Source organism: Polyodon spathula, chromosome 4, assembly GCF_017654505.1.
Source record: "Polyodon spathula isolate WHYD16114869_AA chromosome 4, ASM1765450v1, whole genome shotgun sequence".
Classification (NCBI taxonomy): Eukaryota; Metazoa; Chordata; class Actinopteri; order Acipenseriformes; family Polyodontidae; genus Polyodon; species Polyodon spathula.
This window is the reverse complement of record NC_054537.1, coordinates 34,068,375-34,089,124: the sequence shown is the minus strand read 5'-3', so window position 1 is coordinate 34,089,124 and position 20,750 is coordinate 34,068,375. Positions and strand designations below refer to the sequence as shown.

The 20,750-nt window shown below is 37.3% G+C and overlaps 1 protein-coding gene across 1 annotated transcript; it reads right to left on the bottom strand.

The window, feature by feature from the left end:
* Positions 1-168: 168 nt before the first annotated feature.
* On the bottom strand, positions 169-20,378 carry LOC121314449 (phospholipase ABHD3-like). The gene is made up of 9 exons (XM_041247735.1): positions 20,019-20,378; positions 17,932-18,095; positions 16,223-16,405; positions 13,469-13,514; positions 9,656-9,768; positions 8,738-8,911; positions 6,247-6,295; positions 5,996-6,161; positions 169-1,253 (listed from the first exon to the last, which is right to left on the bottom strand). The coding sequence occupies exons 1-9, from the start codon at positions 20,178-20,180 to the stop codon at positions 1,075-1,077; spliced, it is 1,236 nt and encodes a 411-aa protein (XP_041103669.1). The 5' UTR covers positions 20,181-20,378; the 3' UTR covers positions 169-1,074.
* Positions 20,379-20,750: the final 372 nt, after the last annotated feature.

The following is a 20,750-nucleotide window of genomic DNA, read 5'->3' as shown; positions in this document are numbered from 1 at the left end:
TAGAACACAGGCCCTAATATTGATTAAAAATAAACTCAGAAAGTTAAATTTAAGATTTCAAAGGTGTGTCTCGTTTGTTGTCTTTTTAAAATTAATTTGCCTTTTCTTTTCATAAAGGACTTGGTAATTCCTCCAAAGATACACACACACACACACACAACACTACTACAGGGGTTATTGTTTTTTATTTACTAGATACAGGATATAACTTACCTTTACATTTAAATATTTAAATCGTATTGCTGCATTAACATGTTCAATATTAGTAAACATTATTATCATTATCTTTAGTAAATATTATTAGCAGTAGTATAAAATATGAGCCTCTAATTGTGACTTTGTTTATATGCAGAGTTGAAGACAGTTATACTGCCATGAGTGTTTCATGCTACAGGAAATTGGAACAGAATTTAAATTGAGACAATTTTACTCTGTTGTTAAGTACTTTTTAGAAAGGAATTAAACTTAAATAGTGCAATTTCACATTCCTTGTCATTTACTAGTATTTAATAACAGTACTTTTTTCATACACAGTAAATGTTATTTATTCCTATTTGGTGAATGCAGTTCTATGAAGAGTGAAAACTGTATTTAGAGCATGCAATAATGTGACATTTAACAATAAACAGATTATACTGGCTTTGTATTGTTGTTTTTTTAGGACACCTTAGAAAATATTTTCTGTAAAAAAATATTGTAACAAAAAACAAATCCTGTATGTGCAATAGACTGATATCCCTGAGGACTAATGGCTACTGTTAATCTAAATAATTAAAATATTTGTAGAATACAAAATCAGAGATAATAACAGTAACATAGCTAATATAGTATTTTGTTATTTGTTTTAACTTAAAATAAATTAAGCGTGATCACCCAAAACTTTTCCAGGTGCTGCAAAATGCCAGACATGTTCAAGTAGTTATTAACTTTTTCTCTTATTGATGCTTATAATACTGTACAGAAATGACTTTGTGCATTGAAACTGATGTGCCCTTAACAGGTTTTTTTGGGGGTGGGGGTTTGCATGGTGAGAGAAAACCAAATGCTGGTTTTTGAATGCCCGTATGTGAAATACTAGAGGTTTTCAAGTTCGCTTCCTTGCTCAATCACAGTCTGCATGAACTGCTTGAAGACGCGGTCCATGTAAGTGCTGCGTCGGGGCCAGATTCCTTCAAGGAAGCCGATGTGACCCCCATGGGAAGTAAGCAGGAGTGCAACGTTCGGGTTCTGTTTGGCAGCTTCCACAGGAAAGGCTAGAAAAGGGAAAAGGGAAGTCACCATTTTTCTACTGACATGCAGCCTTTGCCCTGCAGAGGTCTTTTTGATAAACAGTAAATATCTACATAATGTTTATTTACACTGTTAACATACAAAATACACTCACTAATTTACATAAAAACGTTTGAAATTTTTACTTTCAAGGGAGAAACATTTTTTGCAGCGCAACACACCTACTCTGATTTTGGTGAAACTAGTCAAGGTACTAACCCAGTCAAGATGAATACAATTCTGTCATATTTTTTAAATTAATATTTGGAATACTCTTTCCAAGAAACTGGTCCTGTTAACAAAGACATCACCATGCAATTTGATTCTATTGTGTATAAAATACAACACAAACCTAAAGTAATTAGAGTATGATTGGCTTTTTCTTATTAACTCCCAAAACCTGGAACACTTTTTCCCATGGTTTAAGAATGGAATTTGATAACCTCTCATTTTTTGATTATAAAGAGCGGATTTGGTATTTGCTTAAAGCTCATTGCCTTTGCTTTTCTTTTAGTTCACAGTGTGGGCAAAAAAAACCCCACACACCCTGTATTACTGCTCTTTTGTTTATTTGTTGTTATTGTTTAAGGCTGGATCACACAAATATTAATTGTGCCGTTTTATGTATGGTTGGCTCTGTGTATGACAGGACCCCCTTGTAAATGAGGCCTCTGCCTCAATAGGTTATTTTCCTGTATAAATAAATAAAAATAAGACTGCACACATGGGTACACTAGGCAGTATAAAAAAAGAGAACATTTTGTGATCTTCTGAAATAGACTTTGGTATTCTTTGTAAAAACAAAAAAAAAATAATCCTTAAAAAATGAGTTCTGTCAAATAACAACAAACTTTATTTTTATTAATAAAGGCTGAGATGATAACTGGAAGAAATATTTTTCAGGAACGATTTGCACAACCACAAGTGTTACTGTACATTGCAGCTTCCATTAGTTTACTGCACGAAACATATTCTTCACTGCAACAAATACCATATATATATATACATATATACACACACACACACACACAGTGCTTTGCAAAAGTATTCAGACCCCTGACCAATTCTCTCATATTACTGAATTACAAATGGTACATTGAAATTTCGTTCTGTTTGACATTTTATTTTTAAACACTGAAACTCAGAATCAATTATTGTATGTTGACATTGGTTTTATGTTGGGAAATATTTTTAAGAAAAATCTGAAATATCTTGCTTGCATAAGTATTCAACCCCTGTGCTGTGGAAGCTCCCAGTTTGCACCGATGAAAGAAATTGCCCTAACGAGGACACAAATACCTTACCATTGACCTCCACCTGTGAACCATTAAAGTTGCTGTCACATTTTCTGGATAAAAACCCCACTGTTGAAGGATCATTGGTAAGGCTGTGAATCTGAAGGAAAATGAAGACCAAAGAGCATTCTACGAAAGTTAGAGATAAAGTAATACAAATGCATAGATTAGGGAAAGGGTACAAAATAATATCCAAGTGTTTGGATATCCCAGTGAGCACAGTTGGATCAATAATCAGGAAGTGGAAGCTTCATCACACTAACCAGGCACTGCCAAGAAAAGGCCGTCCCTCAAAACTCAGCGCTCAAACAAGAAGGAGACTTGTGAGAGAAGCCACAGAGAGGCCAACAATCACTTTGAAGGAGCTACAGAGTTCAGTGGCTGGGAGTGGAGTAATGGTGTACCAGTCAACCATATCAAGAGCTCTGCATAACACTGGCCTGTATGGGAGGGTGGCAAGAAAGAAGCCGTTACTCAAAAAGTACCATCTGAAAGCACGTCTGGAGTTTGCCAGAAAGCATGTGAGTGGCCCAGCTGCGATGTAGGAAAAGGTTTTGTGGTCAGATGAGACCAAGATACAGCTTTTTGGCCAAAACTCAAAGCACTATGTGTGGCGCAAACCTACCACTGCCCATGCCTCAAGACACACCATCCCTACAGTGAAGTATGGTGGTGGCAGCATCATGCTGTGGGGATGCTTCTCATCAGCAGGGACTGGGCATCTTGTTACAATTGAAGGAAGAATGGATTGAGCAAAATACAGGAAAATACTGCAGGAGAATCTGCTTCAGTCCGCTAAAAAACTGAAGCTTGGGAGGAAATTCACCTTTCAGCAGGACAATGATCCCAAGCACAAGGCCAAAGCAACATTGGAGTGGCTCAAGAACAAAAAGGTGAATGTCCTACAGTGGCCCAGTCAAAGTCCTGATCTCAATCCCATTGAGAATCTGTGGCACGATTTGAAAGTTGCGGTCGACAAGCGTCGTCCAACCAACCTGAACAACCTGGAGCAAATCTGCCAAGAAGAATTCCACTTCCTGATTATTGATCCAACTGTGCTCACTGGGATATCCAAACACTTGAATATTATTTTGTACCCTTTCCCTAATCTATGCATTTGTATTACTTTATCTCTAACTTCTGTAGAATGCTCTTTGGTTTTCATTTTCCTTCAGATTCACAGCCTTACGAATGATCCTTCAACAGTGGGGTTTTTATCCAGAAAATGTGACAGCAACTTTAATGGTTCACAGGTGGAGGCCAATGGTAAGGTAATTGTGTCCTCATTAGGGCAATCTCTTTCATCGGTGCAAACTGGGAGCTTCCACAGCACAGGGGTTGAATACTTATGCAAGCAAGATATTTCAGTTTTTTATTTTTCTTAAAAATATTTCCCAACATAAAAGCAATGTCACCTTACAATAATTGATTCTGAGTTTCAGTGTTTAAAGATAAAATATCAAACTGAACAAAACTGCAATGTACCATTTGTAATTCAGTAATATGAGAGAATTGGTCAGGGGTCTGAATACTTTTGCAAGGCACTGTATAGATCTCAATGGCAATCTAAAGTATTTTATTTAGCAATGTTTATTTTTAGAGAAAGTGTATATTTATTTTCAACAGAATACTTGGGTAAACCATCTACACTGTAAGAAAAAAGTTTCAAGAAATGTCATTAATATTATTTTTTGAAGAAACAAGACCACTTTTTTGTTTCAAAAAATAAATTAACAAGCTCTGTATGTATGTGAAGATCAACCGAGAGTTTACAGTAACATACGATCTGTTCATTTACATGCTCGCTCAGCTAGAAAATGCAAATCTCATTCGCTGACCTTTCATAGCTACACGGAAATGCTGCGTTCATACACAACCAAGCAATTTACAGACACTCGCAGATTTGTATTTTCAGTGCATGACATACTGCATTTTAAAGGACATAAAGGCAGTGCCTAACCAAATGTGTTTTTACATCCATTTCCAAGACTTCACTGACTTTTGTTCAAATTCACGATTTCCGCGACAAAATTGTATACTTAACCATGAGTGATGACACACAGTATAATCTCATCCCTGACTTCCTTGAATGTTTGCCAATCAAATCTCAGCTCTCCACAGACATCTAATATATGTGGTCTATGTCAGACTCCTACAGGTACATCAGCGTGGTGGAAGAGACAGAGATGCATGACTGCTGTCACAGGAAGGCACTATTAATTTTCCAAATCCCTGGAATAATTCAAAACAAAGTGGAAGAAATTCCAAGATGCTAAACAAGCTAAATGGAAAGGCAGTAAGTAGAATTTAATTTATTTGAAAAACCAAATCACTTGTAGAAAATAATTACTGGTGGTAACATCTGAAGGTCTATAACTCAGTCCTTTAACATAAAACTAGGACAATTATTGCCATGCTGTCAATACCTATCACAGGCTTTTGAGAAATCACAAGTACTTTGTGCCACCTTGGCCACAAGACCTTTCACACATGCTGTTTCAGGGGCGTGACTGTTTGCAAATCTACCACAAGACCTTTCACACATATCTGTGTAGGCTGTTTCAGGAGCGTGACTTTTTGCACATCTACCACAAGATCTTTCACACAGATTTGTGTATGCTGTTTCAGGGGCATGACTGTTTGGAGATCTACCAAGTGTGTGCTACAATAACATTTACATACTTGATACACAGTATAGATTATATTTTATGGCAATATCTTTAGTTATAGGCCAATTAACTGTAGGGGCCAGGTTCTTGTAAATGCTGTTGCAAGTTCAATTTCAGTTACAAACTTGGAAAGCATTGTATGTATGTACTGAGCAAAAAAGTTGTCAGGGTTTCATCCTATCTTGACTACTGGGTACTTTGTCATCTACAATATGTGTCATCAAAATCTGAGTCAACGGTTGCCTTCTTGAAGAAATCTGGATGACTGGACGCTAGAGTAGGTCGGTGATCTGGGTCGTGTGGGATAACGCTGCCGAGTGCAGCACCTTTTATTTGTAGTTTTATTACTGTGTTATTTTTCCTTGTTCTTTTCACCTTCTGTTTTCATTATTATTTCTTTGAGCACCTGCGAGTGCGCCCGCAGTTAATTCTCTTACCAGCTTTGGTATTTCTGTGGTGCTGATAGGCAGCCCACGGACAACAGTGCCCTCTGCAGGTGAAAAGTAAAAAAAAGTCCTGAAAATAAAACTGGGCACCTGGGTGGTGTTCCAAGTACAACTGTTCTGTCTCTTGTGTCAGTGAATCACCCACCACCCTTCCACAGGAGGAGACAAAGGGTTAGGCTAATCAAGGTTCAGGCATTAGCCTTGTTAATCGTTGGCTAATATTAATACATTAGATGTATTGTTTTGTTGTGCTGTGCCAATGGTCCTTTACTTACAGTAGTTTACAACTATTAGCTGCCTTTCTATAACACCTTACCATGGCCTGGAGAGAAGACATCATCAGCAGCATTTAAGCACAGCACAGGAATCTGGACAGACTTCAGCTTGTGACAGGGACTGGCGGCTTTGTAGTATTCCTTATTTGTAGCATACCCAAACATAATGGACGTAAACCGCTCATCAAACTCCCGGATAGTTTTGGCCTACAATAACAAACTCAATAAGTCATATACTACAACACAAGAATACAACAACTTACAGCCATAGTAGACAATATATCAGGATTACCTTCATTACATGGTCAATATCAAAAAGCTTCTCAAGAATTTGCCTGTGTCTGAAACAAAATGAAAAAATATAGATATATTATTGAACAATTTAACAGTTATAAAAGGGATATGCCTCTAAAGAAAGTTTGCACTTGCAACTGTTTTGTTTATGTTTGTAGATGTTATTTTGTTGAAGGAAACACACATTAACAGTATAAACCCAGAAAGAAATAACTACTCCTGGCAAAAACTTCACATTACATTTCATTGATGATAGAGTCTTTATAAAAAAAAGTACCAAAAAAAACCTAAAAACAGTTATCTTTATTATTTGGTACTTTTTTAAAAGCAGCTATAAACATAGCAAGATATGTGCCGTAAATAACATATAATCCTAGCATAAGTTTTTTCTTGCAAGTTACCGGTATATAAATCAATGTAACTGTTTTATTCCTCTCAGCCTTTGTACTTCTTTCAATACAGGGCCCCACTGAAGCCATGTGCAAGTTCTTGATAAGCAGCCCTGTGCCAATACTTTAAAAGAAAGGCAGTGATTATCATTAGAGTGAACAGGTTTTTTTGTTCTGTATTGGTACCATAAATACTTATTGGAGGAGTATAAAACCTTGACACTTGAAACTTTGGTTCTGTTATATGAACCCCTATGACAACTCAAGTTCACAAGTTCTTACACTTGTGGCTTCAGTTTATAGTTTCCACATTTGAATAGCAAAAACACAAGTGGAAAACATCACCATTGGCTCCATTATACCATATTAAGTGGTAATGCAATGTTAGGGACATGTGAATTACAGAATAATGTAAACCCCTTTATTTTCATAGTGATTTAAAAATGATGAATCAGCTGGAATTATGAAACAGCATTTGTCAATAGAAGAGTAACTTATTTTTATATTGTATTCCACTGTACAAAATGTCGTCAAAGGAAACCTGCTGGGTTTTTGTTCTTCTTTTTTCTCCTCCCTCCAGAGGATGTGTTTTTTTTTAAATGGAACACCAGTTCATGTTAATACAAAAATAATCCAGAGATATAGAGTAAGAGAAGAAACACATGTTCAGTATCAGCAGGAGATAAGTGCTGTGAATCGCATTAGTATGTTGAAACATTAAAGCACGGGAACTTAAATGAACACAAACATGCGCAGCAGACGTTTGTGGGAAAGGAGAGGGTCTTTATTTTAACACTGATTTCGGGATTCCATCATAGAGGGAGGTAATAATTATGAATTACACTCTCGTTGCAGCTGTACAGAACAGGAAGCAATGATCAACATGTGTTTCTTTGACTGGGCTTTGCGTCTTTATAGATGAATTTGGTATAAAGCAGGAAGAAAACTCAAATTCAGTTCACACAAAATGTCCAAGTTAAGCCGGGCCTTTGAAACGTGCATGTTTCTGCTAGAACTGTTCCACAACCTGGGCTGAGTTTACAGTTTTGCTGGTACCAGCAGATATTTAGATGTTTCAGACTGTCAGTAAACAAAGCATTAACATCAGCATGTAAGTGACGGAAATGTTCAGAGCTGAAGAGTAAGAAAAGCACAAACTCTGATCAGGTATAGACAACACTGTTTCAGCTGTGCAGATGGAAATTGATTCTGGCAGATTTCATAAGAAATAAATTCATATGGGGCTAGAGAGCAAAAAACATTGATTGGATCAAAAACAAAATCTTTGCTATTTTCAAATACTTAATTATCATGACGTTAACTGATGTTGCCTGCCTACCAGAACTCCCCTATTAAAAAACAAAGACGATGTAATGATACAGCAACCCAAACTATCAAATGTATATTGTACCCCTGCCCCCTCCCCTTTCTACTATCGATGGTTATTTCTGACAGACAAAGTGAAAACAGCTGCTTTAATAAGTGGTGTACTTCCCTTTTCTATGGTGGTGTTCGACCAAAGTTTCTTCAGTTGGACTAATGCTTTATAAAGTGGCTGAATGTGAGAAAGAAAAAAAATATCCAGAAACGGTCTGTCCAGAAACCAGAAAGCATGGAATTCCTGTTAACCAATCAGATCAGTGGACACCACAAACATGCTTTAAACACTTATTGGCTAACAGGATATCATAGTTGATCAATAGGATTATTTTTATTAGGCACAGAACTGGCCTGCTCATCCAGCCCCTTCCACAGTTTATGCTGAATCCTGCCAGTATCCTAACACATTCAGCTCTTGGGTTATTTTATTGCAGGAACATGTCCCAGTATGAATAACAATTACAAATACAGAATTAACAGGCAGCATGGTAGCGTCATGCAATACAGTGTACAGAATAAACACAGTGCAGCCTAACACCCAGAGTACTGTACCTGCAGAGAGACTGCCCTCACAACTGGGCTGTACTTCACTAGGCTATTAGGCAGTTACTTTTGACTGGTCCTGTAAAGGGGAAAGTGATAGACCTTGGAAAAGAGGTCATAAAACACTAAATATAGAAACCACCTCATGCTGCTGTGAAGTATATTAGTATTACTAACCTGTTGACTGAAGCCTGCAAACAGCTGGTGAGGTAGGAATTGAAGAGGAATCGGTTGAGTGGTTTCTCCAGCGAAGCTGTGCTCTCAAACACATCCCACCCAGCCGAAAACACAGCAGCTGCTCTCAGAGAGGTCTCCCTGCCTGCCCTGCATAGGTAGTTTGCCAGCATCATTCTGTGGAAAGCACAGCGGTCCTGTTATCTGTTTTACTGTCACTGGTGAAGCGTCTTCAGCAGCAGTGCAGGTGCCATACAGCTGATGACACACAAAGGTGGCAAGGTAGCTAAATCCAGTCCTGTGCCAGGACGTCATGTGCTAGGCCCTTTGCAGTCAAGAGTGGCAGGAGTCACAAAAGGCCAGACCCGAGAAACAGTTTGGATTTTGGGTGTCTGACCTGCTTTACTCACACTCTGCACAATTTCATAACGAATGCTCAGTCTAGCAGTCTACCAAATGCTGCTAGACACCAGGCCGGACACTACCTGGCAAGACAGAGCTGGAGAAAAAAAGATGCTCCAATGTCCTCTCCCAGCATGTGCCTCTATTTATTTCCCACACATTACCCATGCCATTCAACCCACTGTCAGATTCTGGATGTGCACAGAAAAGCACAACTAAGCTGTGTACTGTAAATCTGGGATGTATCGTATATGGCAGGAGTGGAAGTTTGGCTTTATATACAGTAATTAGATAAAGACTGACTTGCATGCTCCAAATTCATTATGTTCAAATACTTACGTAGTTTTGTAACTGAATGATGGCCTAACTTATACTTATACTTGGCAGGAAAGTCAGACAAGACAGCATCTTGTCTTCCTATGGGGCTGGTAGTAGACATTATTAGATGTAAAATAAAAATCTCCATGAGCGCGACACAAGCACAGCGATGGATAACAAAAAAAAAATGGGGATACGCACCCCCCCATTGAGACGCCTGCTGCCAATAACGGAGCTGCAGAGTGTGTGCTCTGGATGTGATCAATAACAGTCTCCAGATCCTCTGTGTTGGCGGCACAGTATGTCCTTGGTGTCTGAAAGCAGTCACATGAGAACGCACGTTAAAAAAAATCAAGGAAAAACAAAACAAAACATATTTACCGGGAGACTAAAAACAAATAGAATAACAGTAAAAAATAAACAGAGTAACAGAGATACAAACCCTGCACTCCACGCACACAGGCAGTCAGAAGAATCAATTTGATTGGAATTACTTCTAGGTAGTTGACAAAACCAGCAAATAATATTTTTCAATCATACATGAGGGATAGATGTGGTGGTGCCAAATTAGTTCAATTAATGGTTAATGACACACAATATTTACATGCAGCTACAGATTAATAGTATGAAAAAGTAAATCACCATGACCTTCCTACCGTAAAAACTAGTACTTCTAGAGACTATGATACTCTCAATATCTAAAGAATATCCTAACCAAACATAAAATGTTTTTCAATTGAGGCAATGTCTGCAACACTTTGCATATTTAAAAAAATGTGTTTGACTTTAACAGCCAAAAACAATGCATCTGGTTGTTAGCAAGGCACAAACAGAATTTATTCAGCTTTCTGCACTAACAATATTAAGCATTCACAACTGCTGTCCCCAGAAAGCGCCTAAAACAAGGGATTCTTTCACTTGCTGAATGGGAATATCATCATTGAGGCGTTTTGTTTGCTGCTATGCAGACCTTTGTAAATCTCCATGAATGTGCAGAAAAGCTAAGATCTACAGCACTGGCACTGTGCTCTCACTGAAACAATCAAGGGAAAACATTATGCAACAATTTATTTCACTTCCTGGTTGGTTACTAGGGCTACATAATCTAATGAAAAATGCATATGTTAAATCAGCATGTACATTAGAATTGAATATGTACAAAATGATGGATCTCAGCTGCTGCACACATTGATTGGATGAGAAATTAAAAACACCTGTGATATGCAGCACACACTTTTGCATATCAGGGCTGCCCCTCACATGTTATAATACTTTGCAATTACATTAGTTTTCTTAAATCAATCAATTGCCATACACACTATTGAGAGTGTTATGGCCAGCCCATGTATATTCAGTGTTAGCAATAGCTGAAGAGTAAATAGATGGGGAGTTGACAAGGTAAAAAAAATAAGGGTACGGATATGGATTTTATTAATAAACAGTGTCCGAAAAAGCACAACAAATAAATAAATAAACAATATTAATTTCAATCTCAAGTTTCAAATGTCCCAATACTTAATGCTGGATACATTATAGTTGTGAGAAATGACACTTATTAAAAGGATATCACTGGCTCAGAACAATTTACTGATAGTCTGATAATGAGCTTTTAACTTTGCAAAGGTAGTTATGATGTTCATGTGCTTGGCTACCAATGTACCATATGCAAGCACAAAATTGACCACTTAGAGTAAGTAGTGGGGTTCTGAAAAATATAGCGTTATACGTCCCCACGTGTTGCTATAACTGTTTAAATAATGTCACTATTAACATCCTGACAATTTTTTACACTTGTAACTTTAGTCAGTTTCAAAGTTCTTTTCAAAATGTCCACTCTAGTGCACTGGAGTTTGAGATCTGTCCTCTAAATCACTGCAGGAAGAGCGATTAAGAAAAAACAAAAACATAAGTGCTCTGGCTTTTCTGTTCCGTACCACATCACGGATCGTTATTGGTTTGTTACCTGTTTGACAATGTGGGCAATAATCCTTACACTATCAGTGCACTAGAGCAGCCATTTTGAAAATAACTTTTTAATATAAAGGCCTTTTATTTTGCATTATTCATTGTGCAGAACAGTAAAACCCCAAGACAGACGCCTGCAAATAACATCATGTTTTGCTGCATTAACACTTTTTTTCTGAATGCCTGTACATGTGTATTGAAAACTTTCTTTCATTCCTTCTCTTTTCTCCTTAGAGAGAGACATGAGAATGAATTGACAACAGGTAACAGGTGTGTAAGCTAACAGGGAGAAGATTACCTGTGTGTAGCAGAGACAAACTAGACAGTGAAAATGTTGTTACCATAACACTTATCTAGTTATAGGGGAGATAGTACGAAATATTTCAGCTAGGAATAAAAAGTAGTCGACTGATTTAGAAAACCTAGTACTTCTCAATACAGTTTCAAAAATTGTGCCTCAGAGATACAGGACATTGTTTTTTTTATTATTGTTAATTCACCATGCCAGCTGGGTGTATCGAGTGTATGAGGATTTGGAAACCAATAAAAGTGAACTGCAAAAAGATTCAACTTGTCATAAAATTTGTGGTATGTCTATAAAAGATCACAGTGGATAAGTAGTTGTCCTCAGTAGCTAATTGGACAAGACAGGACAGTCACAAAACTGTGTTTCATGCAACACCATACAAGTTATTTGTGAAGAGTCAAGAGTCCCCTTACAAGAATACTGCTCTTGTGTTTTTGCAAAAAATGCAGGACTGGTAAATTAAATTATTATGTATTTCATGGGTACTACTGTATTACTGTTTTTGTAAGGTTTAGGCAGATCTTGTTAGGTGGATAAGATACTTTCAACTTAACTTGGTTAGTATTACCATTACAGAATCATTGTATATTGAGCATGCTTGAGGTACTATGCCAGGTCAAACAACACAGTATGCAAACTCAAAAGGTCATGATGGCATATTTTAATATGTTTTCATTTGCTGAATGTTATCACACCTTACCATTAGCAGAAGGGTGTTAAATAGAACATATTTCAAACTTGTGAAGAACTGTGACAATGATCAAGCAAATGAAATGTTTCAAACAACAAACAAACATAGGGGTGTGTGGCAAGGATGGGGTTAAATCGATCTCTGCTAACATCCACAAGTGTGGCCATTCCCTAATTAGGTGCTGATTTGAGAATGGCCACATGTATAGAAAGGGAGGGGAAAAAAGGATCCTATGTTTGATTGGTGTTGAAGAAGAGAGGTCAGTGAAGGTGTTGCTCAGCCTAACAGTAGGAAGTCTATGTTAATTCCTTGTTGCGTTTTTTTTGTTTAAACTCTTTATTTTGGCCCCGTGTCCTATTTGTTTGTTTATTGTTCTTTCGTCCCCCTGTGGAATTAATACAAGAGCACATTAGCGGTTCACTGCAGCTTCTGTCTCTCAGTCTCTCTTCCTGCAGGTACTAGCTTGGTCCGTGACGCTATTTTGCCACAGGGGGTTTATTCAATTGATCCAGTGTTGGATCCAAACGTTGCTTTACACTGTGGATCGAATCATTAAAATAAAGGTCTTTTGTGAACACCAACATCTCCGGCAGTGCCTGTGATTCATGTTTTAAACATCTGGTTTGTCTTTAAATATTAATAACATTTCAATTTTTGAATATGTAAACTATGGCAGCATTTAGTCTTAGACCCTTTAGATCAACTGAACTGATGATGGAATCTAGGGATAACTGTGAGTCTAAGTATACCTATTGGATCATACATGTTCAATTTGAGCTATAACTACTTTACTTTTGGTTATTTCCAATTTGTGGGGGTGACACCACAGTTCAGAAGTACTGAAGTGTGAATACACTGGATATAGTAGAAATGCCAGGACAAAAAGGGTATTGCACCTGACAAAGGAAATGCATTACAAGACCAGAAACTTACAAGAGGAAAACTGCTTCATAATTCACTGCTAGGTATTGGTAGATATTTGGCCATGGTACTGCATCTAAGTTACTGAACTCCAGCCCAGTGACACTGAAACAGCAAAGTATTTTCTTACCAAAAGCCTCTCTCCAGATACTCCTCTGTTATTAAGAACAACACACCTGTAAGAAAAACACAGATACCTCTTATTTCTTTTTTTAAAAATCTGAATGCGACAGTAGGGCAGGCAGGGTAATTGCAGGTTAACAAAAGGGACCAGGAACAAAGCCTGCCTGCTGTTATGAATCTGAGGAAGGACTGCAGGGAGCTGACAAAACTGGGAAAGTCATAGGTTTAAAATATGTTTAAGTTAATTGGTTAATTGGTTAACTGGAAATTCCTGGAATTTCATGCTTTCAGTTGAAAGGGGGGCAGGATTCAATGAATCAATTAGAATGTTGGATGCTATAAAAACCCTGGAGAGACAGACTGCTAGGCTATTTTGCTGAAAAGAGCAAGGAACTTGTGTTAATGATGAGAAAACTATAACTGAACAATTGTATTAATGTTATGGTGAAGCCTGCTGTGCAGGTACGTAGGGAAAGCTTAGTGGAGATAAACAAGTACAGTGAGGGAAAGAGCTGTACCTGCTGTGTGGAGCAGTTATTTAATTTAAACCATGCCACTCTCATCTTAGTTTTAATAGTGTTTTGCGCAGCTACCATTTTTGCTGTTTTTTTTCATTTGTTGAAATAGACTCCTTGAACTAGAATACCTTTTTTAATGGTGTCCAGCTTATGATTAATAAAATGTTTCCAAACCGGCATTTCAGCCCGATATACCTGGTTTCCAGTGCCTTTCAGCTCTCTAGCACCTCCGCTCCTGCCACACAGAACCACTGCATTTGTTTTGACACAAAATAAATATGGCTTTGCAAAGACGCAGAACTGTGAAATGTCACCTTAATCTGTGCATTAGTGCTGAAACTCGGGGAACAGAGGAGTAAGATTTTATTTATTTTTTTGACTGCTGCTCTTGTACCCCCCCCCCCCTTCTTTACACAAAAATGCTGGAAAAGCAAGGCAGACATTCCATTCAAACAAAACAGATTAAAAAAAAAAAAAAATCACATGCTTATAAAGAACACCTTTTTGTCCCACTCTGGCAGTTAAATCTGCAGTGATTTAATAAACCATGTAGGCTTAACTATAAAGCTGCTTTGAATAAGTTATAATACTCTGATCTAAAAAAGGACTGAGGCCAGTGTACCAAGACAAGCCCATGATAGCTTATGTAATTAATTCCAGTGAATGAGTGCAATATTTTAACACAATGCACTTATTAGCTTTCTTTGTTTTGTGCCCAGTGCTGCAGCTTTAGGAGTACACTAGTTTTTCCAGTAGACTGCAAAACCAATAACAATATTTTCACATGGTTGGCTCCCAAATGTAATACAGAATTTAATTTTGAAAAAAAATTGCCTATTTGTACAATATTTATTTTAAAAGCATTTTTTTAAATTATTTTTTATTGTTTTTCAAAAATACACAAGACATGTTAATATCAAATCCTAAAATATGTACATACAGTACAAAATAAGAGTTCTATAAAACTGATTAATGTATGTTTTAAAAAACAATACAGCACATGTACACATAAACATATATGAATGATTCTTTGTCATGTAACTCCGAAAGAAGTAAAATGGTAACAAAGGTGAGAGAAAAAAAAAAAAAGTGATAACAGTATAAAACTGTTAGGAAATCACTCAGTTCAGGGAGCAGTAGTTTATTGCTAGCGTTGTAACATTAAAGCTATGAAAGCTTGTCTTTTCCCTTGTACTTGCTTTCTTGGAAGAAAACCATGCCATTGATACTTTAAGGTGTATTGGAAAAAGTAAGTTAAAATAGGAGGGGTAACAATCTTAATAATAAATTGTTACATAGAGAATCCTTTTTGATTTTTTTTTTACTTAAATACTGTGGTACCCAACGGATTAAATGAAGAATTAGATTGGTACCATTATGAACTATACCTATTTTTGTTTTAAAAATGACAGCTTTTATTTAAGCTTGATTAATAATTACAATAACAGGATAGGAAACTGGGTTATTAGTGTATCTATATAACTGGTTTATTAGTGTATCTATATAAGTGGTTTACGAGGTATTTGAGGGATCGGTGCTTGATAATTAATTGATGTTTGTAATTCAATTGAGGAATGGTTCATTTTGTATAATATACACTGAGAACAGTTTTGAAACTTAAGTGAAAATTGATGAACAAATATCTGTGATACACCAGGGGTGGTAAATCAATTGGTAATTTGCATTGTGTGCCCATGAACTAACACTTTACTTAATTGTAATTACCCGTTAAACTCAGTGTATTTAAATCGAGGTATTGAAGCTGTGTATACACACTGATGAAGGATTTTTGGCTGAAACATGTTTGTGACTTTCCTTATGGATTAGAATTTTAATCTGTTTGTTCTTCAAAAAAATGAAGCTGTGAAATGAAGAATAATGAAAAAGACTTTTTGGAATTAATTTGTTTTTCTTATAAGTGCGGACCTTCATCACATTGCTTTGAACCGATATTCATTTTTGGGTCGACGCACCGATGAGTTAAAAGAGAAATTTGGAAATCGAGCGTGGTGGTATCTGTTGTATACCTTATACTTGCTTTAAAATGGAGCCAAGCAGGATCGCTCCAACTGAAGGCCATTGGCAAACCAAGGTTCCCTGAGGAGTTCACCAATGCAGATGCACCTATGATAAACACTAAGGTCCACTCTCCATGTTAATATCTCTTTAAATAGATTTCATACTGGTTGAATGAAAAGGACAGCATTATGCTACAATCTCACTTATCACCAGTGCATATATACCTGTAGCCCAGCCCAGCGCTCTGCTGGATCATGTGGAGGATATACGATTCCCTGCTGGTTCCGGTGAGCCCAGGTAGCAGGAGGATTGTGGGTCGAGAGGCTGTGTCAGGGTAGCACACGCTGTCATCATTATCAAACCAGTCTAATGAAATCTGTCCTCCATCTGCTGTTTTAATGAACTCACTGGAACATTCAGGACAAACAGAGGTAATGAATATACTATCCAAGGCTAAGACCATGTGCACACAAGTTACATACAGGTCCTGATTATTCATTTACAGGGTATCCCGTGGCCAGAATTTAGGCACTAACCACCTTAAAAGCTGTGGTGCCTCACAATTGTTTTCAGTTTTACTTGAAATTAAGGCTGTTTGGTGTCTTTCTACCTCATTCTTGCATTGTTAAGCCTTCTGAGTACTTACCTTCAGCAGAAGGCAGACCTGATTGTTTACATTTCCCTCTCAAATTCAGGCAGTGTGAAACCAACTGTGTTAGAATTCATGACGCAGCAGAAACCAAAGCAACCGTTTTATTATATTATAGCTGCTGGACATGAGCTAAGTTATTAAAAGACAGTAGGCATAAATACATCATTTCTCATATGAGGAGACATTTCAGACAAAAGTGTGTCAATACAGAGTGAGACCAAAGCCATTTATATACATAACATGTAAAAATTATAACATAAAATATGTAGAAATACTGTGCACTGCATAAAGCTTTAATGGTTTTCCTGAGAAAATGAATTATCAGAATTTTTTCTTCTTCTACATAAATAAAGCTTGAGGTTTTCAAGCACCCACACAGCCAGTGTCTGTGTGAAATGTATATATGTGTACAGTCATGTTACATAAACAATTTGGTCTCTCTCACTGTGTACTTGGTATCTCGCTCTGCATAAACGTATCTCTCTGTGCATACTTGGTCTCTCTCTCTCGACACACACTTTTATCTGAAATGGCTCCTCATTGACAAGGCGGTATTGTATCATTACAACACAATCCTAGTGTGATCACAAAGACTGACAAGCACTGGTTTAATACTGGTTAAATGAAAACATTCTGCATTCCAAATCTTTTCTGAGGCATGTGGATATCAGTTTCTGACGAGATAGCCTGCATGGCACTCCACTGACTTGTATTAAAGAACTTGCACTCAGTTTAGTTTTACTCCATAACTACTGACTCTCTATCCAGAATGCCTAAATAATGCACGATCAGCACCCTCTGAAATCATATTGCCTTTGCCCATTTTGGAAATATGATGATACCTAGCCAATAAAATACAGCAGTTCTGATAACCAAGACTGGGTGCATGACAACTTCCCCATTGCTTGCTAGGTTTTCTCAGAAAATATCACTTACAGGGACCACAATATTGGCATCAAGTTAGAATTAGATCCTCGTCACAGCTTAAGCTGCAACTGCAAGGCTGTTATAAAACCCAGAGATTATCCTCAGTATAAAGAACCTAACCTTGTACATAATGTTCTTTTCAAATCTAAACCTTGTGATTCAATCCAGGATATTTTCTCCAAGTCTGCCTTTTTAAATGTAGTCTTATATATGTGTAAATTATGTACAACTTATTTTCGCCACGTACAACAGGCTTCATTCAATAATTCAAGGTCCAGGTGTTAAAAGTCGAGCATGCAGGCTCAAAGCATTGCATATACTTCAACCTTTGTTATACAAATCTACATTGCTTACTTTCTGTATTCCACACAAGGTTTCGCGGCAATAAACGGTCTTATCAAAGTCTGGATCCTTCCTTCCCAGCACCAGAAAGTGGGATAGTATGTTTCTGAAACCACAGGGCAGTGCTCCTTCAGAAAACGGTAAAACTTCTCTCCCCCGGTGACAAGCTGAGGTTTCTGGTTAGGAAAAATGTTTGATCAAGACACAGCAATTCAGACCTACACAGGAGTGTTCTTGTACATAGCCGCCTTATATTAAACTATTATTAAAATACGTTCACCGCTTCATAAAGGATATGCAGCAACTTTCTCTCAACCCTCTTGTCCTTCTTATTTTTCAAACTACTCTAAGTGGTTCTTACAGCAATTACCAAAATATCTGAGTTTTGTTTTCCAGTTTAAGAAGAAAAGAAAAACACTTGCAGTAACAACATTGTAAATGTTATAAAAAGGCAAGTGGATTGTAAAAAAATTATAATTCCCCCCCATAATCCTGTATTGAAATAATGCCTGACACATCATTTCAATGCAGACAAAGTGCGTCAGGTGATAACAATATGCAAATATCCTACATTTGCTTATACTGGTGAAAGAGGTCCAGTTGTCCTGCCTCCACACCTGCCCTATTCTATATCGTTAATATGTCAATATAGTGTGTGACCACCATGGATAATACAGCATATTGTCTTGGCATTGATTATACTGGCAAAGTGATGGATTGTTGGATGCCTTCATACAAATGTTTGATACACACAAACCTATGATTTTCCCTCTTTGGAGCAGTATATAGTAACATGACCAACCCACATCCAAATATATTTCCTTTGAGATATCCAATAGTGGGTCACTGAAACACTGTATAGAACAGGTTGTGTATATTAAACCTCTATTGAGTTAATTAAACAGATTGCAATGCCAGAATCCTGGTATAATGTAATTATTATTGTTTAATTCATTCATAGCTATGGGGTGGAAGCATTCAGGTTATAAATCATTTTGGACTTTGTACAGTTTTCAGCATTATTGAAAAACTACAAATATCTGCAGATCCACTTTTCTCCACAGACATGCAAACTGGATTTGGCTTCATAACATTTAAGCAAGAGCAAGTTTATGACTTGAGGGGGTTTTAAAAAGCAGCCAAAAACCGCCAGCCATCCTTTATTCACAGAGGTCCACTGGGTCTCAACTAGTCACCCGTATGCTACTGTAAAGCAAGCATATTACAACAAAAGGAACACTGGAGAATAACAGCAGCCAGAAAGTCCCAGAGGCAGCCAGTTTAAATTAACTCCTCACCTGTGCTACAGTAATTATTAGAAAAGTAATTTGCTTCAGCTTAGGGATTTCTTCTGACAAGTAATTATGCACATTACTAAATATCTTCAGACCATTAAGACCTGAATACTGTACTTATATATCTATCTATCTATCTATATATATATATATATGCAATTGTAAAACAACAAAATAATGCAGTAGGTTAAACAGGAGATGGGAACAGGACACAACCTACCTCATTACTACCTACCCTGTGCTGAACAAAGGTTCCATAACAATGTGGAATGGATCACACTGCTATGCAAGACATACTCTAAATAAGTATACATCTACTGTGGCAAACAAATCAATCATATATATTGCATGCTTATTATTTTATTAAAATGTTCATTAAAAAATGCTGTCAGTTGTCAAAAAAAAAAAAAAGAGAGAATAACAAAAATTGCTTATGTTTAAATCACTATGGTCACCCACTAGAGACAGCACATACTGTACTGCTTACTAGTCTAATTGCGACTGAACATCATTCACAGCAATTGCACAAGCGCGATAGGGACTGGATAGGGTGTGTACCTAAATCAATGACTCAGTCCATCTTAGATGATGTGAATCTGTTATGTTACTTTATATTAACATGCTATAGTAAATTACGAGTACGGAATGATCTCCCATATATTATGCGTGACTGAGATCATCGTATTTATTAGTCTTGAAGACGGCTATTTCTAGTGTTAATAAAATTGAACAAGTCCATCAATAAATATGCGGAACACACATAACTTAAATAAAAGACAATGACATTTCAACTGTTCCCCATACCTTGGCAACGGAGCTCAAGTAGTAGCAGGCATAGGCAGCGCTGAAACCCAGTACCAATGACAGCCCCACTCCAGAACCAAAAAAAACCACTTTAACGTGATTTTCTAAATAAAGTGACAGGTCCCTTGTAAGAAAATTCAAGTTAAAATCCAGGGCGATCATTGCCGAGTTCCAACTCAACACGCGTGTTCAACGAAACAGTGGAGGAGAAAATGACTGAAAAGAAAGTGTACTGCAGACTCAGGGATTGCTCAGCCTATGTGCACTATTGCCTATATCCACCGGCTTTATCACTACAGACAGCAGCAACCCCTAAGCCCTGCGCTACTACAACACACTCAATGACACCTGCAGTCAGAACATTGCAGGCTAGTACTAGCGGTGAACTTGCGTCAGGGTCCTTCCGCAGCACAGCTTCACCACCAAGCGCCTGTGTGAAAATCCTACATTGTATAACCATACACTTTTACGCAATTGGGGAATCAGGTTAATCGATCATTAGTTAGACTGCACGAGACAAAGAAGATATATTAAAAAAACTAAATAAAATAGTTTTTCTTTTTTTTTTTCAGACAAGGGCGGGGCGCCTAATTAGCAACCACGCCCTGTCCACACTATGTCTTAACCTGTGTTAGTTGCCTTTAAACCGGTTTAAAAGTGCTAAATACGGCCACACTACGCAGCGTTAATACTGTACTCGATAACCAGATTCGAGACCACCTCGGGGTAGTC

Excerpts from the sequence above, each read along its gene's own strand:
- LOC121314449 (XM_041247735.1), bottom strand. The coding sequence starts at position 20,180 with ATGATCGCCCTGGATTTTAACTTGAATTTTCTTACAAGGGACCTGTCA. Across the intron at positions 13,515-16,222 it reads AGCGCTGGGCTGGGCTACAG|GTGTGTTGTTCTTAATAACA; the intron begins GTATATATGCAC and ends TTTTTCTTACAG. Across the intron at positions 6,162-6,246 it reads ATATTGACCATGTAATGAAG|GCCAAAACTATCCGGGAGTT; the intron begins GTAATCCTGATA and ends TTGTTATTGTAG.